At 38.9% G+C, this 24,564-nt stretch overlaps 1 protein-coding gene across 10 annotated transcripts in view; it reads right to left on the reverse strand.

Moving 5' to 3' along the window:
- Positions 1-2,131: 2,131 nt before the first annotated feature.
- SLC18B1 (solute carrier family 18 member B1) overlaps positions 2,132-24,564 on the reverse strand; it is a 31,614-nt gene continuing 9,181 nt past the window's right edge. For 9 of the 10 annotated variants that reach the window (XM_032484944.1, XM_032484946.1, XM_014562459.2 and 6 more), the window contains exons 3-14: positions 19,166-19,261; positions 18,749-18,822; positions 17,857-18,004; positions 15,950-16,106; positions 12,164-12,300; positions 10,142-10,243; positions 8,773-8,864; positions 7,198-7,293; positions 5,391-5,465; positions 4,603-4,696; positions 4,454-4,506; positions 2,132-4,214 (exon numbers count right to left, since the gene is read on the reverse strand). In XM_032484944.1, coding sequence (XP_032340835.1) covers positions 4,148-4,214; positions 4,454-4,506; positions 4,603-4,696; positions 5,391-5,465; positions 7,198-7,293; positions 8,773-8,864; positions 10,142-10,243; positions 12,164-12,300; positions 15,950-16,106; positions 17,857-18,004; positions 18,749-18,822; positions 19,166-19,261 — 1,191 coding nt within the window. In that variant the 3' untranslated portion in view covers positions 2,132-4,147. The remainder of the gene's footprint in view (positions 4,215-4,453; positions 4,507-4,602; positions 4,697-5,390; positions 5,466-7,197; positions 7,294-8,772; positions 8,865-10,141; positions 10,244-12,163; positions 12,301-15,949; positions 16,107-17,856; positions 18,005-18,748; positions 18,823-19,165; positions 19,262-24,564) is intronic. The other variant, XM_032484942.1, reaches the window with a different exon arrangement.

Here is a 24,564-nt window from a genome sequence, read left to right on the forward strand (position 1 = left end):
AAAGTCCTGAGAGCTGCATTAAGACAAATTCACCAGCTACAGGAATGAAGAAGTGTGGGCAGAGCCTCCTTTCCTGTGCCGATGTTTCCAATTAATAATGCTATTTTGCCTCGAGAATATTTCTTCCAGAGCGTTTGCAGTGGCACGCATAGAATTAAATCCGGCAGCTCCCTTAGTATCTGATGACAGTACCACTTCTTCACGCACATCCCTGTCCTCATACTCTTTGTGTTTCAGATCTAGAGGCTGAATGCAGCCCTGAGAAATGAACACATCAACAACCAGGTATCTCTGATTGTTTCTGGATAAGTAAATGTAAGAGGCAAAAGCAAACCAGGAACAGTGAGAGTAGAACAGAAAACAACAGAGGAATTGAATATAACCATTCATTTCACTTAAGTTCTGAGAGTGTAAGAAGTAAAAGTACTAGTATTATGCTTGTAAAATATTGGTAAACAGAAACCTCAATTAAACCGAATTGGGGAACCAGAAGGGGAAGCTCTCAGGTCCTACACCGGCAGCAGAGCCCAACAGGAAAAAGAAAGATCCACCTTCTTTCCTGGTAAGGACTCAGCTAAGGGAAAGCCCTAGGCTCTTTGTTTACCAGGTCCCTCCCAACTTCCTTCTCCCATCAAAAAAGCGCTCCTTCCCTTGCTGTGCACATGGCTCGCCATGGCTCCAAACCCTGAATTGCTATCTCTGTTGATTCTGAATCTTTGCTGAATATCTGGTGGTCTATTTGTTTCAGGTTAACATGTTTAAATGAAATATTTACCTACACTGGTTTTAATTCCTTTAAAAGAAAAAAACCCTATTCAAATTCATCCAGCAACTGATTTCATGGCTGTCATTTTTGAAATATATGATAATGTGACTTCACTGATTTGGCATTCAAATTTATCTTGGATGACAAAAACTTCAAAATGATAATAATGTACTACTTTCTGTATTTATCATGCTATTATTGACCATTTGTCAACAAGAAGTGCACTTTGAGTTATTTTAGTACTGATAATGCAATTGCAATAAACTATAAATCAGAATTTATTACTGAACATCATGTTTTCTAGACTGTCACCTATAAATGAAGCAGGATTGGAAGTGGGACTGTGGATTTTCTGAAACAAACTAGTGCAAATATTTCAAGAGTTGCAAGTTATTACTAAGGGAACATTGAATAAGTAGGCTTTAGTTTCATATGTTAATACTTTAGATATCATTTTAGTTGTTCTGTCTAAATATGTTGTTTCTGAATGTTACTTTCTGTGAGCTTATTTCATAAATTGAGGGCATATGACAGTGATATCAAAGGAAAGATAACTATCTTAACAAATCTTTGGATTGTTCTGTTCTGATATGACTGTATATAAATAAAAGAAAGCTGTTTCTTTACTTCTCATTAATTAGTTGTATTTAATGAAAATTAGTTGGCTAAGTCAGTATTTGTTACCCACTTCTTTTGCCAACTATATTAGTAAGGGTATATTATGATACTGTACCCTAAGTGTTGCAAGATGTTACCACTGGGGGAACCTAGGTGAAAAGTACAGATGATCTATGTGTATTATTTTTACAACTGTGTGTGACTCAACAATTATCTCATGGAGGGAAGGGTATAGCTTAGCGGTAGAGTGTGCACTTAAAATGCACAAGGTCCTGGGTTCAATCACCAGCACCTTCATTTAAATAAATAAATAAACCTAATTGCTCCTCCTCCAAACTAAAATAAAAAGTTAAAAAATTAAATTTTTTAAAAAGTATCAAAAATTGTTTAAGTTTTAATTGAAAAAAGATTTATGATTTTTTATTTGTCCTTTTAATTTGTCCTTTGGATTAATCTGTATAACATGTGTATAGGTTGCCATGTTTTATTTAACATAAAAGATACCTTTTTATTTATTATATTCTACAGTCAGTCTCATTTTTTAAAAAGTTCTTTTAAGCGGGGCATCTTTGTTACATTTAGAAGAATATAAATATATAAAAATATAAACATAAATAGAGATTTCCTTTGAACAGTTTTGACCTGCCTTTTGGTTTCATTGTTCAAAGTTCCTCTATCCTTTCTCACAGTTTTAACTTTTTTTTGTCATTTAATACTTCAAAATTATAAAATGACGAAGGGACAAAGTTGGTTTTGTACAAAGCGTCTTTATATACACTGGTATGCACAGCACGTGTTGACAGCGGCGTGTTGGGAGCGGGACTAAAAGGTTCTCTCGCCAGAAAGCCTGGAATCTGCGTCGACCTTGAACTATTTTCAACAGTCAGCGGCGCTGGTAACGGTAATGGGCTGACAATCCTGAGTGATGCTCAATCCTGAGCGGGGACGGTGCGAGCCCGGGCGCAGCAGCCGGGCTGTGAGCCGTCGGCCGATCCCTGTGGTGGTTTCCTAGCGGCCCCACGTGGCAGACGTGGGAACTGCAGAAGTGGGCTCCTCGGCCAGCGGGCATAAGAGTAGTGGCCCCGCAGGAGCCTGCAGCCTGAGCCCGGGGAAGAAAAGCACTGGAGAGGCGCCAGGGCGATTTAACCGCCGTGATCCAGGCCTAGCTTCCAAAGACCTCCCTCCAACCCTGCTAACCCTCATGCCTTACACACCTTTGACATGCAAACACAGTGACCTTCCTGAGACAGGAATCAAGTTCTGTCATCCTCCAATCAAAAGCTAGTTCCTCCCCACCTCCCCAAACTCCTCGGTTTACTGGACTCCAGCCCTGTGGGCCACGGTCTCCTCCTTGACCTTCCGCACATGCTGGGGACGGCTCTCTCCTCAGAATGGCTGCCGCAATCTCCTCCTTCAGATCTCAGTTCAAAACCCACCTCCATGGATACGCCTTATCTAAATAAGGATCCCCACACCTAGTCACCTCCAGCCAATTACTCTTTCACATCACCAGGTTTTTTTTTTTTTTTCTTCCCTCCATAGCATCTCTGTATGATAATTAGAGATTCTGGTATTTATTTACTGTGTCCCTTCCTCTGGACTATTATCTCCATAAGGGAGAGACTGTGTCTATGATGATCACAGCTAAATCCCTAAACCAAGCAGTGTCAGTTCAGAGAAGGCATTCAACAAATATTTTCATAAATAAGTAAGTAAACCATTTCTTCTACTAAAAAAAAAAAGTGGATATAAGTAGCTACTACACCATGAAGGTGGATTGGGAGCTATGAGAGTTGTACAGCAGAGATTCACTCACCAAACAACAACATGGATTTTACATGAAGTCAGAGGGCTCTCTTCCCTAACATAGAACAAGCATTTCTGTGGGCTCACTTGCTCTGGGAATGAGATACATCAACTAGGAGTATTAAAAAAAAAAAAATATATATATATATATATATATATATACACACACACACACACACACATACACACACATATATATACATATATATATATATATATACACACACATACACTATATATATATAGTAGAACTAAAACAAAGACATTAAGGGAAATGAATAACACTATACCAAGCATTATTTCTAAACCCGATCATAATTCAAAGTATGTTATAAAACTGAAAGTGTTAAGTAATACTATTCTTGTATCTTTCACACAAACAAAAGTTTTAGAAGAGCTGAGGGCCAGGGTATGCTATAGAGTTTTATATAGTAGGCTGGAATTTTGCCTTTTGAACAAAAAACAAAAATCTCAGGACACAGAGAAGGCAAATTTTGTAAAACTGATTTCATAGTCATTTTTCTGTATATTTTGAGTTATCTTTATATTATTGTTAAGCATATCAAATCAATTCATTTCTTTCCCTGTTAATAAAAAAGGTACATTCACAGAATCAGTGCACTTAGAACAAAAAGTAAACACAGAAAACAGGAGACCTAGAGTCAGTAAAATCTTCAAGGCCAAGTCTGGTCACTGAAACCTACAAACTTTCACTGATTTCCAGTAACTCTTCTCATACTGAAGGTTTCAAATGTGGCTGGTTCAGCAGGCCAGTTTTTCAGGACAATAGTAAGTGCAGCCCAACACAGGATCATCCAAAACTATGTTAACACTTCCAGGATGCTGGTGTGTGGTCCATGGAGTTGTGTGTGTCAAAGTAAGAAAACCTTTCCAACTCTGAGGTCCAAGGCCAACAGCATCCATCTCCCAGCCCTGTAACAGTCAGGACTCCTAAGGTCACATTTCCCCAGGTAAGAGAGCGGTCCGTTCCTCCTCTATGCCGAGGATATTTTGAAGTTTAGATCTACATTGAAAGAAGAAGAAGATAACCTCAATATTTATCACCTTAAAAAAAAAACAAAAAAACTCAATACCTACATCTCTACCCAACTAATTCTGTAAATGTGTCTACCAAATGATGAGGTTCAGGGTACCCAGAAATCTCCTGACTGGAAAATAGATATAAAATCACGTTTCTTTCCCACTTCTACAAGCCAACTTTTAAAGGGAGAAAAAAAAAAAAAGCTTAAGAATTGACCTCACCTCCTTCTTCTCCTTGAGTGCTCCAACAGGTAAAACAAGCCCATCACTAGTCCCTTTAACACAATTAAAGGCACTGGTTAATGTCAGTTATCCAAGTCATGTTTCTCCATAAACATAAGGAAAATAAAAGTAAAAGACTCATTACTCACACTTGTTAGAGCCCAGAGACCTTGTAGAGTGGCTGCCCATTCAAAGCCTATTTTCTCATACAGAAACCCCCCCAGCGTTGGTCCTATAAAATCACTAACAATGAAAAGAAGAAAGATGATTAAATAGTGCAAAAAAGAAGACTTACTTCTTACCGGCGGCAGGACCCCTCCAATTCATTATATTGAAACCATAAATACTAAAGAAAAAAGCTCATTCCTGGAAAGAGCATTAGGTATAAGAAAATATTTTACCTGATAATGATGATTAAAATTTTTAAGCAATTCTAAAATTATAACTGCTTTTGAAAAGTTGGTGCCTTACATGAAAATAAAAAAAGATGACATGTATTCAAAAGAATCTTTATATTATTCTCTCCACCCTTCTCTGTATTTGTCTTTAAAATAACTCAGTACATATTTATCGATGATACCTACATGGCCAGCATACGGTTATCCCTCTGGCTTAGTACATAGTAAAAATAAATACACAAATACATAAATAAATGAATATATTTTCAAAACTGAGACATGCTCCTGTTAAAGGAACTTTAAAATATCACTTAAATAAGACAAAGTATATGAGATCACTTTGATTAGGCATTAAAACTTCTGGTATAACCACTGATCTTGAAGTCAGAGGTGTGGGTTAGAAATACAGATCTGCCCTAAAGGAACTATGTGCCTTTCAGCAAGTCATCTGACTCCTCAATGCGTGAATTTCTCCATCTGTAAAAAGGGGGTACTATTTTCCAGCTTGCAGCTGTGAATGAAATAGAATAGCTACTCACCCAACAGACCACACTGCGCCAAAGAGACCTGACACAAGTCCCATGGTACTTAATCCTTCTTCAAACCCATTTTCACTGCAAAGAGAGACAAGAGTCTATCTGTGGTTAAAAGGGAAACCTGCATGGAACAAAAGAGTAGTATATGATAGATAAACTAAAAAAACAGGGATAATCTGGACAAACCCAACAGCAAGAACACTCCATTTCTAAAATAAGAAGCTATTCTAATTTGAAGACATTCTCACAGTTATGTTTACTCCATGATTTTGTTTTGTTTTCTTTTTTAATGGAGGTACTAGGGACTGAACCCAGTACCTTGTGCATGCTAAGCATGTGCTCTACCACTGAACTAACTACACCCCCACCTGCCCTACTCCACAGTTTTCTAAAAATACTTTATTACATATATAGAATATGATATTAAGAATCATGACTTGCTTACATTAAATGTTTATAAAAGTATATAATTAACTGAGGATTTCTTAAGATGAGATGAACGTGTAAAGAGAACAATGGGCAAGTTTTAGAAAATATAGTGGCAGCTCCTTACTGCTATGAGAAACTGTTGAATTGACAACAGGAGAGCCATCCACACTCTCCTTGCTCAAATTCATTTTGTGTTCTTCATCACCATGCCTACTAAGCTAACAACTGATGGCCAAGTGACAAACATCTGGTGTGACACTCTGATTTATAATAAAAAATATATATTTAGTCTTTGATCCATTTCTGACACAGAGGTCCTAAAACTCATGGAATTTCCTAAGTGATGAAAGTGATAAAAAGTTTCTTTTTTTATGTTATGAGGTGACTTTTGGACCTAAGGATGGGGCTGGTTGCCAGAACCAACATGTGATTAGAGGGTTGGAACTTTCAGTACCGGGCACCCCTTACCCCCCACTTCTGGGGAGGGCAGAGGGGCAGACATGGAATCACTTGCCAATGGCCAATGATTTCATCAATCATGCCTATGTAATGAAGCCTCCATAAAAACAAACAAAAAAAAAACAAGTTCTGGGCCCCGAACTCCACAAGGACAGAAGCTCCTTTGTTTGGGACTCACTGCCCTATGGACCTTTGTCATCTGGCTGTTGACTCATATCCTTTAATATCCTTCACAATAAATGAGTAATCTAGTGAGTAAACTGGTTTCCTGAGCTCTGTAAGCCACTCTAGCAAATGAATGGAACCCAAGGAGACGGTTGTGGGAACCTCAGATTTACAGCCAGTTGGTCAGAAGCACAGGCTACAACCCACACTTGAACTAGCATCTGAAGTGGAGGGCAATCTTGTAGGATTGAGCCCTTAACCTGTGGGATCTGATGCTATCTTGGGGTAAACAGTGTCAGAATTAGTTGAGTTGGAGGACACCCAGCTGGTTTCAGAGAATTGCTTGGGAGTGTGGGGTTTTGGGGGAAACCCCACACATTGGAACTGGTGCTGGAATCATCCTACCTGGTCACTCTGTGCCCCTGTATGGACCTCCTCCATGAGAGGGAAACAATGCTGAGGCCTTTCCACTGTGATCTGGCTTTTTAAAAGTATATTTGTACCAAGGTCTAAACCAAGCCAAGCCTCTATCCACAACCCTTTTTAACCTATCACTGTATTAAGATTACGATATATTTTCAGTTCATAATATATTTTTGCTTATCCTATTTATATCACAATATTGTGTGACATGAAATCATGAAGACTTATTAGTGTAAAAAATATCCAATATCCTACAAAATTGAGAGATTCAAGAAAGCTTGTGATGTTTACTGCTACTCACAATACAGCTCTTCAAGCAACGGAAGTTACTTACTATGCGCAACTGAGAACCTCCAGGAAAGTTGGGATTGAACTCATTCCAACAGAGATGCCATTTATGACTAATATCAGCACGAGCAGCCAGAGCTGACTGCAAGAGTTTTGGAAGAAAAAAAGATTAACATGTAAAGAAGGCAACAAAGCTTCATGCCAAGGAGGGCAGGCAGGATCCCACAGATGTTAGTTTCACAGATTCCATGACTAAGTCTGGTACTTGTTCCCATCTGATCCCATTTCATTCAGTGACAGCACCTCTGAGCTCCTTACATTTTGAGGAGGTGAAACATCAATTCATCCGGCTATCCCAATGTCTTTGGTCACACATGTCACTTGCCTAGAGTCAACCTGCCTTATCATCATATAAAATCCTTTCTGAATTGGTTAAAATGTTAATATTAACATTGCTCCTTCAATTACTTGGCTTTGAAAGTCCATTGACTGAAAAATGGCACCGAAGGAAAGTGGTAAAGAAAGTGTCAGGAAATTACGATTTGTTCCATGTCAGTTACTTACTATCCATTACCCTGTTTACTCTTTGCAGCAACCTTGCCACATAAGTCCATTAAAAATGATTAAAGAAGACAATTTAGGTGATACAAACACTTTAGGAAGTGGATGGTCTCCTTTTGGAGAACTGTAAAATAGGATGGAAACCAGGAAGCTTTTATAGGATAAAGAATATAGAACAAGGAAGAGAAAAATAGAAAATATCTGATTGGCTGGGACCACACAGTCCACCTTGTTTGGGGTGAGAAGGCCCAGAGTTGGCTTGGCGTCTGGGGACTACTGGCTGGCTGGATAGACTGCTTTTCTGGTCAAGAGGAGCACTGACAGGGACGTGAAGGTTTTCTAAGTTTTGATTTGCTGACATGGTCCTCGCCTGGTAAAGAGTGGCTCCATCTTGAGCCTAGAAAGAGGGATTATTTCAACAGTCCCATTGGTGGCTCTTTTATGTGGATAAGGAAACTGAGGCTCTTGGGATTTAAGTGATTTGCCCAAGTCCACATACCAAGTAAGTGGTAAGGCCAGAATGCAAACCCAAAGCTGAAGGACCTTGAAATCCTTGCTTTTTCCATATCATGCTTTGTCCCAGAGGTACCTAAAAATCTCTTAAGTAGCTCACTTTATTTTAGCAAATATAATCGTAACAAACAAGCTTTAGTTAGCAGCTATGATATGCTCAGGAAGATGCAGAAACAAAAAAGGTCTGGTCTTCACCTCAAGGAGCAAGAAGAAGTAGAAAAAGCAAAAGTATATTCTAAGAACTATTAGCTAAAGCTAGGTAACAACAAATGCTATTTTTAAAATAAAGTACAAATGTGCAATTGAAACACAAAGGGAGAATAAGCATTTTTCTCATCTGAAACAGATTTTAGGAATCCCTGTTTGCTTATACCACTGAAAGTATCTAGTAATACTGTCTGACAAACAATTCAGTATAGTCCTAACTGTGGTAGTTATTTAAATAATAAGATACAAAAATCCTAAGTATTCCAGTGTTACACCAAAAATTTTTGGAAATAATTCTTAATGCTATTTGGCCACAAATACAAAAGAAGAAAAAAGTTACCTCTTAATGTGCAAGACTGGGGCAGGTCCTAAGAGCATGTAGCATCCTGCTGTGATTAAGCTTCCAAAAACCAGAAGCCACTTCCTTAGACTCTGGTAAAGAAAGTCCAAAGAAACTCTCAGAGGTAAAGATCTTCCATAATCCAGGTACACAGAGAAATCATTGAAGAACACAAGTCATGATATTCAAAAATCCAAATACAGTGAAGAAAACAAAACTTTACATGTACAACAGGTAGATGGTAAACACAAAAGCAAGGACAATGTACCCCAAGGCAGGGAGTGAGGCAAGGACAAGTTTTCCTTGGAAAGGGAGTGTAGCATAGATTTTGCACAGGATGAACTATTTCAAATATAACACACTTAAAAAGCAGTCACTGCAAGAAACAATCAAGTAGATGCAATAACTAGAAAATTCACATTATTAACAAATACCAAATAAAATGTTCCTTATAAACTACTCAGATGCAGGCTAAAATTACAGGGGTACAGTATGTGTTCAGGTATATAACACTATGTCTTAAAACTAAGCTCCAAACACTGTTTAAGACACTTGCTTTTTGTCACCTGGATGACTAGGTAATCTCCACATAACAGGCCTTCCTAAATGTACGCACGAATCTAATGAAGAGGGGAAATACAAAAATAAGCACTAAAGCCAGAGAAGCCTGAGACTTCGCTGACAGGACTAGTTCTGTACCGAACAGGTTTAGCCCGAGTTAAAGGAGAATAGAGGCATTTTCCATCAGGAAGGCCGTGGGATGTACAATGTACATGGCCAATCCTGTCCTTCCCACAGAAACACTGAATTATATCCTCTCAACCTGGTCAAGTCCTAACTACCTTTGAGTTCTGCCCTAATTATTAAGGTCAATCCACTTTTTTTGCATCAAGGGAGACTTTTCCTTTAGAAAGTCTAATCCAAGCGTTTTTCAACAGTTTTAGCACAAGACCCCTTTTCCCAGATGAAGCAACTAAAAAGTGAATCTGCTCAGGGTGATGGCAGGTGGGAAGATACTGACACTTCATGCTGGTCCCTCTCCATCAGCTCAAAAAATTGAATATATTAGAATTGAAATGTTCTTACCTACCCCCACTCCCCCACCGCAAAAAAAAAGATAACTGTGGTGACGGATGTGCTAACTAGATGGAGGGAATCCTTCCACAGTGTATACAACACCAAGTTACCATGTTGTACTTTAACTATCTCATAATTCTATTTGTCAGTTAGACCTCAATAAAGATAAAAATTTTTCGATTGAGTATGTTAATTCTAATCAGTGGACCTCTAGATTTCCAGAAGTACATTTGGAAAACCACCAGTCTAAACATACAAAAGTAATCCTTAAATATCAATGAAGTGTACCTACCGGCACTTTATCACTGAGTAGGCCCACCAGTGGTGAAGAGATGGCATAGGACAGTGCCAAACCCAGGAATACCAGTCCCACATATCCAGCTGGTAGATTAAACTGCAAAAGAAATCCTGTATTAAAGTTACATGGCTAAGTCATTTTAAAGATAAACATCTATCTTGTCTACCATTTCTTCAGCTTTTAATATCTACCACGAGTCTACCACTAACATCCAGCATCCTTCCTAAATTTGTCTTACTCTTGTAAATGTATTACTTTTTCCCTATGAGGGAAAAAAAATCTAACCAGAGGTCAGAAGTCCTAGATTTTTTGCTTTGTAGTGTTTGACATTAAACACAGTGTTATTATCCTTCTATGAATCATAGCATTTTCACAAGTAAAACATTAGGATGCACAAAAATTACCTGGAGAACATGTTAAAAGAGGGTCTTAGACCTTAGCCCTAAAATTTCTGATTCAAAAAGTCTGGAGTGGGGCCTGAGAATCTGCATTTCTGAGAAGCCCCCCCAGGTGATGCTGACAGTCCACAGACTGAAGTGCACTGGTGTAAAAAACACTGACAATAATATCTCTTCCTTCCATCTCTAAGGGATATTAATATCGAATTAAAGAGTTAGATGATAAGGCATATTTTTAAAGGCTTTTAAAACAGTAAGCTACCACACAATTCTGCTACTGTTACCGTTACCAACATGATATAAACGCCTTTCTTGGATTATCTGAGTTGCTTCCATTTTCCTTAATTTCTTTAACTAATCCTTAATTAAACTCATGAGATCTATTTATGAGTCAGTACATATATTTTTTTCAGTATATGTTTTAATAATTTTTATGACATAACTCAAGCTAAAAATTAGCCCTTTAACAATAGTAGCAAGATACGAAAGTCAGAAATGTCCTTTTCTGATTTTACAATTCCGGGGAGACGGTGGACCTCTTCCTACAGTAAAAGGCTGGGTGACCAATGACTGGACAGCAAATAGCCAATTCAAACAACTGGTAAGAAAGCAGAAAGGCAACAGGAAAAAAATGCAATAGAAAAAACATGAAAAATCTTGAGATTTTTTATAAGGCAGACATGAACAACTTGGGTTTATGAGAAATTGATTATGAGTTTTTTGCAGTGTCAGAACACAACTTCTTAAAAAGACAGAAAAATGACTCTTAAAGAGACATTGCTGATAATGTGAATGGAATGTATCACCGTAAACCCAAAATATTTTTCTTATGCATTACCTCATATTTGCTCACTGCCTCAGTGTGATATTATATTATCCTCCAAACCTTGGGCCAGACACTAAAATTACAGTCCCCAAATTTATCTGTGAAATACCGAAAACTGTCTTTAGTGACTTGAAGGGGTCGTGTTTCTGTGCTTTTTTCATTCTAGTGCCTCAACTAAAGTCAGTACGGGCTGCAGCGAGCAGGTTTCAGTCTTTACAGACACGGATTAATTCTCCAGTGTAATTAACTACCAGAATTGGTAATATAATTTATTGCATTATTAATCATCTTTTTTCAAAACTATCTGAGAACAAATTTCTGTGACATCAAACTTTTAGAATTCAGTATTTATTTTTCAGCCCTAAAAACCAGGAGAGACTCTCGGTTCCTTACTTCCATCTCAGAGTAACATAGCCCACAGTCTTTAGAATATAGGCAGCAGCCTAAAAGGTAAGTGGACCCAGAGGAGATGTTAGAGAAGGACACCTCTCATTAAATGAGCCACAAAGAACCCCGAATGCCTCACTGGATTCGAAACAGAGGAAGTGTCTTTCCTGACTCGAGTGAGGTCTTCTGGGAAAAAAGGAGACCAGATGAAAGGCTTCTTTCATTTACACTAAATCAGACCTCTAGTTACAGAGATGGCGCACAGGGAAGGTACAGGCTGCCTTGGTTTGTAGTTCTCATTCTGCCTCCTTCCTGCAGCCACTCACCTCCCACTAAGCAGGGCCCGAGAGAAGCAATTACGTGCACCTGCTACAATGCAGAGGTCTCCATCACCAGGCTACTCACCTTCTCCAAAACAAAGAGAGACAGCGTCGGATCAAGGAAGCCAAAACAGGAGCTGAGTGAGGTGATGACGAAGGATATTAGGGCAACCTTGGGTAAAGTGATGAGTTTCCAGAATGAGTGTTTTCCTGGATCAGACTCTTTGGGGAAAAAATTAAAAAGGAAATTAAGAGTGACATAAATTGCTTAACTTCACTTTTTCACCTATTTTGAAAAGCAAAATTGGTAAGGTCATCTTTATCTGGTAATCCAAATAACTGCATCTCTGAGTTTGCCTAAATTGCATATTATCTATATTTGCAAAGAAGTTATTCAAACTCACACGCCACGTTCAGTTTTTTTAAAAAATAATTTCTCAAACTCAGAAAGAATCAACTAGAATCAGAGTGTGAGGAGAAAAAGGGGGCTGAGGGTATAGGTCGTACCCTAGAAGTCAGTGAGGCCTTCCCCGAATGGGGCAAAAAACATGTAAAGTTCGATCTGGTGCATGAGAAAAGCCAGAAGCTTTATCAGAGAACAATGCGTGTGTGCTGAGGAATCTGAGTTAAGCAAAGAACACAGGACAATTTTTTTTTTCTGCTGGCAAAGAAAACACTGGATTGAAAGGGAGGCTAGTGAATCACGTGTAAACTTCATCTGGTGTTCAAGGTCAGCTGAGTGCCAACCTGACTTCCCACCATTCCCCCAACAGCAACACAACTTCTTCACTGTCCCAAGCACCAGGCATGGCTGTTTCCAAGCCTCCAGTCATATCCTATAACTCCTTTCTTTTTCCTCTGCTAATTTTTCAAGTTCTATTCACTCTGTAAAGTCTGGTTCTTACCTTAATTATTCCACAAAGGTTACCTCTATTTCCAACTGCACTTCTAATCTATGCCATGTAATTTAGCACCTAAACTATATTCCATTTTGCATTGTTTACTATTGTTTGATGACTTTTCTATCTTCCAATTAATTTATGAACCTATGCTGAGTCAGGTAGCATGCAAAATGCTGGGCAGACAAAAAGCAAAGAAGATAAACCCAGACCCTGTCTTCACAGAGAGGTGACATTCAGGCGTGGAGAGAGCCAGGACGGAGCTGGGAGGGCACCTGTCAGAGCATATAAGAGCGGTGCCTTAAAACACAGGGAAAGCTGGATAGGAAAGGATTTCCAAAGGTAGTCATATCTAACTTGGTGTCCAAAGGGTGAGCTTGAGATGAGCAAGCAAAGAAGGAGGAAAGAATAATCCAGGCACATTATCCAGGAATGGCTCATTCAAGACTCAGAAGTGAAGAGAAACTGTTCTGTTTGAGGAAATGAAAGAACTGGAGGAAAGCAAAGGTGGAGGATGGAGAGTGGAGTAGAAGACACCGGTGTAGTGAAGAGAGAAGACACTCCAGAAGAATGTAGTGATGAGATTATGCAGGACTTCATAAAATATACTAAGAAGCCCGAGAAATAACTAATTATTTTAAATCTGAAGTGGGAAAGGGAATTACCACAATAAGAACATATATAAAATGAACACATAATGAGATAAACTGTTGAAATAATGAAAACTTAAGAGTGGTATCTGCTTCAAGAGACACATGGCAAATCACCTAGGGAGCCTTTCCAAGCTACTCAGGCACTCTCTCTGCTACCCCTAATTCTGGTACATTCTCCTTGGAGGGACATGACTTCGAGGCTGACAACGCCTGCCACACAGAGGCTGTTAAAGTCAGGGAAGGGGAGCACCCCTCAGGTGTGAAGGGGCAAGAAAAACGCTGAGCACTGCAGTACTCCTTATTCAGCATTTAGATTAATGATTGAGAAGGTTCAGAAAAACTTCCCAGAAGAGGTCATACAAATTAAGTTTTGAAGGATGCTTAGGAGTTAGAATAGAAGGGGAGATTTTCTGGTTCATGTGACTCACCTGCTGAAATCTAACAACAGCTCCTAGTGGCTTTCAAACTAAAGCTCACACTTCATGGATTTAGGGATTTTTCTTAAGAGAATTGTCATGTACGTGACTGTGTTTTAGAAATATTTCTTCAGTATATACATAAGAGGGGACTTGGTGAGAAGATAAAAAGGATGAGGGGAATTTATAGGCTATGATTGGAGACTTGGAAACAATCATGCCTGGTGCTCAGGATGGTGAAGAAGTTGCATTGCTGTTGGGGGAATGGTGGGAAGTCGGGGACTAAAGTTGACTCTTAGCCACCCAAACCTAAGGCCACATTGTTCATGGGTCTGGAAGGAGGTACATGAGTGGGGCAGAACTTATAGAACACAAAATTTTGCCAATGTCACCAAAATAAAAGAAAATGTAATTTTCTAGTTTCTATCTATAAGCTCTCCTAAAACAAAAATTTTTAAAGGTACTCCTGAATGGGAACACCTAAATCTATATTTATAACCCTAACATTATCAATTTTTGAGTTTTTTAAATAAAAAAATACTAGTTTTTGGAAAACTAAATATAAGATCCTTCTGTGAATAAACAGTAAGTTTGTCAAACCATTCTGTTCATAAAAACATAGCTAATTGGGACTTTGTCAAGTTCATTGAAGATGCAGGGAAATTTTGATTGAGGAATAACAGAAATGAAAAGAAATAAGTACCAAGTAAGTAGGCTGGCAGTGATCAGAGGGGCTGCAAAAGATCCCAAGTTGTAGGGGTGAGGGGTAGAGATGAGGAAAGCCAGGACCCAAAGAACAACTGATGTTGGGGCCAGTCAGCACCTAACCACAGACCTAAACACCTAATGGTGGTTCTAAATATCATGTCCATGATTAATTAGTAAACAAAACTTTATTCCCCCCTATACTTGTTGATAAAGAGTTAACCCAATTCTTTCTCCTGCTGCATGAAAATCTGATCCGGTGTCTCAGTTCCTTAGTTAATAGCCTCGTTTTCCTCTGTGAGCCAAGTCCGAGCACAGGTCAGGATGCCCTACTACAGAAACAAGCATCACCACACGCAGAAAGAGGACAGGCTCTCCTCCCACTCTCTAGTTAACTCTCTAGCTCTGTTCCACTCACAATCTGATAAGGGTAAAATGCCAACCACGTTACTAGGCAATCTTGCTTACGATGAAAATAACTCCTGGCTGGTAAATTTCTCTTGTACAGAAGGAACTAGAAACAAATCACAAATATGTGATGCTTTGTGCCTCCCTGAGTGTGCTGACTCCTGTACCCAGCACGTGCCTCATGGAGACCCTGGCAGTTGTGCCCATGGTGTCATTACAGGATTGGTTGACTCCTATGGGGCAGAAGCTTTGAAGCCAAGATGACTCCCCATCACTGCCTGATGTGGTCCTGTGTCCTGGCACTTGAGCTCTGCTGCACACACAGCTTCAAGGACCATGGGGAAGGAAGGTCTGACCCCTGCCCTCTTCTCACTGAGACTTGTAAAAAGATGGTGAATCTTTAATTAAAACCAAGAAGACATTGGTGGGCACTGCATTTTTTTTTCTTTCTTTTTTTATGGAGGTACTGGGGATTGAACCCAGGACCTTGGGCATGCTAAGCCCATGTACCACTGACCTATACGCACTCCCCCACATATGTTTTATAATCAGAAATTAAGTATTTGCTAGTTCTAAAGGTCAGAAAGAATTTATGACATACAGAAATTCATATACACTGATTGCCTACAGCAACATTTCTGAAAAGAGAATCAATTCTTTCATCATGCTCTAAAAATCTATTACTGATTATATAAAATAAATGTGTATATATGTTGAATTGGTCTCCTACAAGGGCATAAATATACTTAAATTTAAGATTCTTAAAATGAGTAATAAATGAGGGTCTTACCATAATTAGGTAAAATGCACATGTTGAGGGGAACCATCAGCAGAACTACGCATCCCAGAAAAATGAAAGGCACCTCGTAGCCAAAGGACTGATACAAGAAGCCACCCAAAGGAGGCCCTAGCACTAGTCCCAGTCCAGAAAAAATCTCAAGACTTCCCTAAAAATGAGGAAACAAAAGAGAATTGAGTTAATATAGTTTCTTTGAAAAATTAACAAAGATGTAATGGGCTGGATCTGAAAAATAATTCTCTCCGCCTCACAATTTACATACATACACCCAAGGTGGACCCAAAATTTAAGCATACATATTGAAATCATAAAAAATAGAAAAATATGAGGTTTTTTGTTTTCTAATCCCTATGATGGGGAAGATTTTCTAATTATGACATAAAAACAGATGACACAAAAGAAAAGATTGACAAATCTGATTACATGAAAATATAAGAACTATGAAAGGCAAAAAAAAAATCAAAAGACAGATGAATAGGAGAAAAAAAATACTGACAAAGGACTAATTTCCCAAACACACCAAGAGAGTGACTGCTAGTCAATGAGGGGAAAAAAAGAACAATCCAATGAGAAAAGGGGCAAGTGATTAAATAGACTGTTGACACATAAAATGAAACACAAATAGCTCTAATGTGAACTGGTCATCTCTAAGTTGCAGGACAGCAAATCCACACTCCAAACATGTTTAGTCACAAAATCTTGTTTTACAGAGCATGTCAATGGACCAGTATTGTTCTGAATGCTTTCTGAGAAATGTATTTCTTGGAAATGTAAACAGTACACCCGTCACAGCAGCCACCACTGCATGCCAAATGGGTGCAGAACCTAAAATGAATCTACCCTGATATATATACAAAGATATACTTACATAAGTGTATATATTTAACGAAAAGTGTGAGGATTTATATTTATACAGCAAATAGGTTATCTGATGGTCAAAACTTTTAAATTACTATAAAATAGATAAACAAGTTCATACTGTATAGCACAGGGAACTATATTCAATATCTTGTAGTAACTTATGATGAAAAAGAATATGAAAATGAATATATGTATGTTCATGTATGACTGAAGCACTGTCCTGTACACCAGAAATTGACAAAACATTATAAACTGACTATACTTCAATAAAAATACATATATACAAAAAAAAAAAAACCTTTTAAACTATTAATATGGGTAAACAAAGGAATCTTTACCACTGAGCTGATTAGACCCTGAGGTCTAGAGGACAATTACAGCTCTGAGGGTGGTATCTGTTCTGATATTCAAACCAGGAGTCCTTCAGGGATGCATGGATCCAGAGGCGAGAGCTATGGGAAAGCTAGTTGGGGTCAGGGAGGCAGCAGCTTGGAGCTGGGACAGGAACCTGGTATGTCACTAATATCCGGGGTCTAGGCATCTAAAGCAATATGTGAGAATTATGTCAATACGATGCTAAAGGCTCTGGATTTTTATGGTAAAATTAGATGGCACTCCTCAGACCAACGGCATAGAAGCACTTAGAGACTTCAAGGAGATCTCTAAGATCCTTTCCATGAATCCGGGAAAAGTGGAGGAAGGACTCTAGTACAAATCTGCTTCGGGCAACTCAGCCACAATCTAGGCTATGGAGAGACAGCAAAATACCACCAGAGAGGTTTAAGGAAAAAAAAAGGATGAAAAGAACATTTGCGTTTGCTCTCTCGGGAGCTTCTAAGCCCAGGAAGAGCACCTAAGTAGGACTAATGGTACATATATTGACAGCCAAGCAGAAATTGGCATAAAAGGTAACAAAAACACAGAGAGTAGAAAAAAAGCAAGTTAGAAGAACGGACCCCAGCTTTGACTTGTAAAGTCAAGCAAGTATTTTAGCCCACACTAAAAAGGAAAACAGGAAAAATGCATAAAATACCTACCAACACTGTAGCCACATTATTTGGAAAAGCTTTTGCAAGGATTGAAGAAGACGCAGTTATCGCTGCAGAGAAGCTTACTGCATCTGTTATTCTCACTAGAAAACACATAGCAATAAACACCGGTCCTTCTGGAACTTGGTCCAATACACTAAAAAAGAGCAAGACAATCCTCAAATGCCAAACTGGTTTTGATTTATTTTTTTCTTTTGAACTGTACTCCCTGAAAACAGTAGTACTGCAGCCATAGTTACTAAGACAAATCTCTTTAGAAAATGAATTTTTGAAGAGTGTCTTTGTTATACTTTTAGTAAGAGAATTTGAGTCATAATGACAGCCTCACTGCCCTTTTCTACTGACACAGCTGATGCACTAAATAATAATACTAAAGAGGCCTTCTGAAAAATGTGGAGTCACTCTGACAAGAACGTATGTAGAAGAAAGACTTCTTAGTTTTAGCTCTTTCCCCAAAGAAAAGTACATGAAGAGGAAAGCAAAACCAGGAATCTGAGAAAGATTTCTGATGACATTATTTTAACAGTTGTATCCCGATGTTCTTCAGCTGCTTCTCTAGGTAAGAAATTCACCTTTTGCTTAAGCCAGAAAAGTTTTGTTACTCAGAAAAGTGAGTTAAGTTTCTGTCACTCACAATCACAGCAGTCCTAAAGAACAGATTGAGTAGCCAGCTTAACGGTGATTCCCTTAGAGGATTCTTTTCTTAAGATCAATGTCGTTCAATCCATTCTCCACATAATCCAATTCCCTTCACCATTAGTCACATGCCAAGCACTAAACGATAATGGTACTGACTGATTTAAAGAAACCATAACATTTTAAACTGAAGATAAACTATGAAATCTGTTCAAGCTCCCAAACGTATCAGAGCATGACTTACCCAAAGAGAATTGTAACTCCTCCTGAGACAAATATTCCTGCTACAAACATAAATTTTGCTCCAATATGTACAAGCTATAACAAATATCAAAGAAAAGTGGTAAATTGATGACTGCTACAAGTTAAGACTGACATAAACAAATCCACTATATCAGGAAACAGAAGATTTGGGGAAGAAATGTACAGTTAATAAAACATTACAATACTTCTCTAGTGGAATAACAGCACACATTGCTTACAAACATGGAAGAAGTTAAATATCAATCAACCCTAAGAATGGAACTGTCAAAAGAAGCACAATTCATAAAACATAATGGTGGTTATTTCTGCATCAGTGGAAATTATAGACCAGTAAATTAGAATAACACATCGCATAATTTTTAAAAATTAAAATGTGAATATGAACGTTAATACTTACATATTTTCCAAACACCAAAGATGCCAGCAAGTCAAACAAAGCATAACATCCAAAGATCATACCAATAACTGTGTTGCTGACTCCTTTCTTTTCAGCCTTGAAAGTAACAGAAAAGGAAACCAATATTTAAAAAAAAAAAATGGAGCTATTGGATCAGAGCATCATCTTCTTGTAAACTTTGTGTAGCAATTTCAAAGATTATTATTTTAAAGTAAGCAGGGTGAGGAAAGAAAGGGAGCTAGTAAAAGCTAGTCTCTAACATGAAAGTAATTCACTCATCAAGCCTGTAACAAATTGTTAGCTTTACGATCTAGCGAAAGAAGAACAAAACGAGGCATCACACTTCTTGATTTCAAAAATAAATTACAAAGATACAATAACCAAAACAGTATGGTTCTGGCATACAGACAGACATAAAGACCAATAGAACAGAATAGAGAACCCAGAAATAAACCCACACATTTATGGTCAATTGATCTTCCACAAGGGTGCTCAGGACACACAATGGGGAAGAGACACTCTTCAAGAAACAGTGTTAGGAAAACTGGAAAAGAATGAAACTGGACCCCTATCCTACACCACTCACAAAATGAACTCAAAACAAATTAGACTTAAACATAAGATCTGAAACTGTTAAACTCCTTGAAGAGAAGATGGGGGTGGGGGACTTCTTGACATTGATCTTGGCAATGATTTCTTGGATTTGACACCAAAAACCTAGGCAACAAAACAAATTAGACATATGGAACCACACCACATTAAACATCTTCACAGCAAAGGAAACAATCAACAGAGTGAAAATGCTACCTACAGAATGGGAGAAAATGTTTGTAAACCATCTCTATATCCAAAATATATAAGAATTTCCTACAACTGAATAGTCCAAAAAACCCCACAAAGACCCTGACTTAAAAAATGGGCAAAGGACTTGAATAGACATTTCTTTAAAGACGACATGAAAAATGGCCACCAAGTATATGAAAAGCTCCTCAAGATCACTAATCATCAGGGAAATGTACATCCAAATCACCATGAGATATCATTTCATTATCTTTTAATTATCCTATAATGGTTAGGATGGCAATTATTGAAAAAAACAAACAATAACAAGTGTTGAGGATGTGGAGAAATTGGAACCTTTATACACTGTTGGTGAGGATGTAAATTGCAGCCACTATGGAGAACAGTATGGAGGGTCCCCCAAACATCAAAAACATAACTCCCAGACAATCTTCTGAGTATATATCAAAAAGAATTGGAAGTAGGGTCTCAGAGATATGTGCACCCCCTGTTCACTGCAGCATTATTCTCAATAACCAAGATGAAACAGAAGGAAACCAAATGTCCATCAACAGATGAATGGGTAAAGACAATGTGCCATATATATATATCTATATACCTATATGTAGATATAATGAAATATTATTCAACCTTAAAAAAAGAAAATCCTGGCATTTGCAATGACATGGATGAACCCTGAGGAAATTACACTAAGTGAAGTAAGCCAGTTGTAGAAGAACAGACACTGCAGATTCTTATATGAATTATCTACAATAGTCGCACTCACAGAAGCAGAGACTAGGATGGTGCTTCTCAGGAGCTTTGGGAAGGGGGAAGTGGAGAATTACTGCTTTTTGGGTATAAAATTTCTGTTATACAAGATGAGCTCATGTTATGTTCTCACCACAAAAAGGAAGGAAGGAAGGAAGGAAGAAGGGGAAGGAAGAAGGGAAAGTAAGAAAGAAAGACAGAAAGACAGAAAGGGAGAGAAAGAGAGAAAGGAAAAGAAGAGAGGAGAGGAGAGGGGAGGGGAGAGGAGAGTAGAGGAGAGGAGAGTAAAAGAAAAGGAAAGGAAAGGAACCCAGAAAAGAACACATGGGAATTTTTTGATGGATGTGTTTAGGATTTTGACTGCAGTGATGACATCACAGGTGAGTGCATATGTCCAAACTCACAAGATGGATATATTAAATATGTGCAGTTATTTGTATATGAATTATTCCTAAAGTCCCCTATGAAAAAGAAAAGAATTGTTAGCTTTAGCTGGCAAAAAAACAGAATTAGAGTATAAACAAAACAAAAAACCTTGATTGAGAAAATTTGGGCTCTGCTTCACCAGTGGAACTAAGCAAACAGTTGAAAAGTCTTGACATACTTGCTTTTTGGTATCTGTGAGATAACAGAAAATATATATATAGGTTTCTGCCCTCAGTTCTTGGCACAAAGCTCCTTAAATCCTTACAATCTCCTAAGTGATAAGAGCTCTAGCAGCAATGTTGTTCTAATATTTGGTCTTTGACCCTGGCTCCTGATACTGGGCTCCTCAACCCCTTGGCATCTCCTGGGTGATAGGAGCTCTAATGAGGCGACTCTGGGTGCACTCCTGGATGGGGGCTGGTCACCAGAAAGACCAAGCCATGATCAGAAGCTTGGAACAATCAGTCCCACACCCCATTCTCCAGAGAGGGGCTGAAAATTGAGTTAATGATTGGTCATGCCTATGTGATGAAGCTTCCATAAAAATCCTTAAGGTGTGGGGTTTGGGAGCGTTCAGACTTGTGAGCACATGGAGATGCTGGAAGCATGGTACACTCGGGATATGGAAGTTCCATGGCACCTTGCATATACCTTGCCCTGTGTATCTCTTCCATCTGCATGTTCATCCATATACTTCATCACATCCTTTTATAATAAAGTGTAAGCCTTAAGCAAGTGTATCCCTGAGTTCTGTAAGTCACTCTAGCAAATAACTGAATCAAAGGTAAGGAGGACCTCTGATTTGTAGCCAAGTTGGATGGATGCTATGGGTAACCTGGAGACCTAACACTTGTGACAGGCATATGAAGGTGGGGGGCGGGGGGCGGTCTCATGGGACTGAGCTTTTAACCTATGGTGTCTGTGCTAATTCAGGTTAGTGTCAGAACTGAATGGTGGGACACCCAGCTGATGTCACAGAGAATAGCTTGGTGTAGGGAAAAAAAACCCACACATCTGGTGTCTGAAGTATTGTGAGTGTGGCAGTAGTGTGAGTGTAAAGGAGAAACACAAGAGGAAGGTTTTCCTACTCCGTATTACATTTTGGTACAGGATTGAATGTCACTAAAAACAACAACAACAACAAAACCACTTTGCTGCGCAAAAAACTCAAGAACAGGAAGTTCCTTAAGTTGAAACATGAGTCATCCCAAGTCTGGTTCTCTGTTTCTGATACCAGTATCAGCCACCTGACAGGCTCGAGAAAAGAGTTTTCTTTCCTGACATCAGCAACACAGATGAAAGTAGCTCCCCCATCCCCCCCACAGTCTACATGCTCCTGAAACATCTGGAGTAGTTTATCACGCATCAAAGATCCCTACTAAGATTTCTAGCCCATCCTATCAGGAGCTCCTAATACAGCACTTATTCTAAATCTACTTCTTCCGAACTTCAAATGCTACTATTAGTTGCGATGTACAACTGAACAGAAGGCTTTAAAAAATGTTAAACCTTGGAACTATGGTAGATCCTTCCATCAGATTCTAGCTATAATCATTTAAGGAATTAAAATGTGAGCTTAATTTCAAGATGGGCGACTTGGCATGTCGTGGAGTACTAAGCCTAAAACACACAGTTCTCCATCCTATCAGGCAGTCAGTGGTCATTTATGGTCATTTATTGAACATCTTCTGTGTCAGGTGTGGTCCCTAAGAGACAGCAGTGAATATTATGGTCAGAAGATTCATCCTTTCACCAGAGCTTCAGCTCTTCCACAAATGACTTTACTCTGAATATAGAAATGCACACACACACTCCTACACCCTTTAAAATTCATTCTCTACAACAGCAAACTTGTATTTCTTTACGTCTTCTCCCTAACTACACTTTTACAATGAAAATTTACTTCATCGCTTCCCATACGACGTTATGATCATCATTCAATCTTTGTCTTTTTTAAAAAATGTTCTTCTTGTGTCCTTATGTCTCTGAATAAACCCTACATGTCTCAAAGCATCATACCACAGGAAACAAGATGGGTGACCTCTACTGTTTATAGCTAAACCATAGGAAGGAAGGGAGCCCTCATTCTAGGAAGCAACCCCAACCCGGAAATGTGGTCTCTAAATGCTAGGTGGTAGGAGAGAGTGAAGAAGTTGAACCTACAGCATTACAAAAACTGCTTGGCCAGGATTTAAGCCTATAATTTTATGAAGCTCAGACTTAGTTCTTCTCCTCCCATTACCGATAGTCACCTGAGATAACAGTGTGGAGAAAAGAGAAATCTCACTATGAGAGATACTTTTAAAGGCATCCTCGCAAGAGGTTATGCAGTAGGTAGATGGGAACGTGGAGTCCACACTTCGTCTGCACAAGGGTCAGGTAGCATTAGGGGCTTAATTGTGCCCCTCAAACTTCTTATTTTGATGTCCTCCCTCCCAGCCCCTCAGAATGTGATCTGATTTGGAGACACAGTCTTTGCACGTGAAATCAGTTGAAATGAGGTCATGAGGGGTGGAGTCTAATCCAATATTACTTGTATCTTTGTAAAAAGGGGAAATTTCTACAAAGAGACACATAGAGGGAAGATGATGTGAAGAGAAAGGGAGAAGTCAGCTACCTCCAAGCCAAAGAGAGAGGCCTGGGGTAACTCTCCCCCTCGCACCCCTCAGGAGGAGCCAGCCCTGCCAGCACCACTTTGATTTTGGACTTGTTGCCTCCAGAGCTGTGGGATAATAAATTTCTGTCATTTAAGCCATCTAGTTTGTGGTGCTTTGTTACTGCAGCCCTAGCAAAGTAAAGCATGCACCTCAAAGAGAAGGTGTTATCAAGGGTGTCAGTTAAGATGTAGAAAGAACATTCATTGGTCAAGTCACCTTATCCATGTTCTTTGCTTCATAGCTCTGGGAAGCATTCACTTCCTAAGTCTTGCAGAAAATACATAATAGTTTGAGCAACTAACATTTACCAGACCCTCACTACGAGCCATGCTGTTTTATATGGTTCCTAACAACAATTAAATAAGGGATGTATTTTTAGCTGGCCCCATCTTACAGAAGTCTTACAGAGGACACAGACTTGCAAAAGTTACTTGTGTCATGGTCACAGCAGCTGTAACAGCTTCCATCTTGCATAGGATCCCACATTCTCTGCAGAAGCAGGATGGTGACTGAGGATGTCCTAGAACCACAGACCACAGCAAGAACTGAACACCACTCTTGGCATGTGGATCCCGCTTTGCCTTAGGAAAGCAAGAACAGCTACCGAAAGCAATTTCTAGTTCACTTATTAGTCTCTGCCAAAGGAGGAAGGAGCCAGAAAAAAGGATGAGTAGAAACAGGAATCCTGCACCAGAAATTAAGAAAAAGGGTTTTGTTTTCCCTTGGCCTGGTGACCACCAGCTAATAGGAAGGATAACGGGATAC

The sequence above is a fragment of the Camelus ferus genome, chromosome 8, assembly GCF_009834535.1.
Source record: "Camelus ferus isolate YT-003-E chromosome 8, BCGSAC_Cfer_1.0, whole genome shotgun sequence".
NCBI lineage: Eukaryota > Metazoa > Chordata > Mammalia > Artiodactyla > Camelidae > Camelus > Camelus ferus.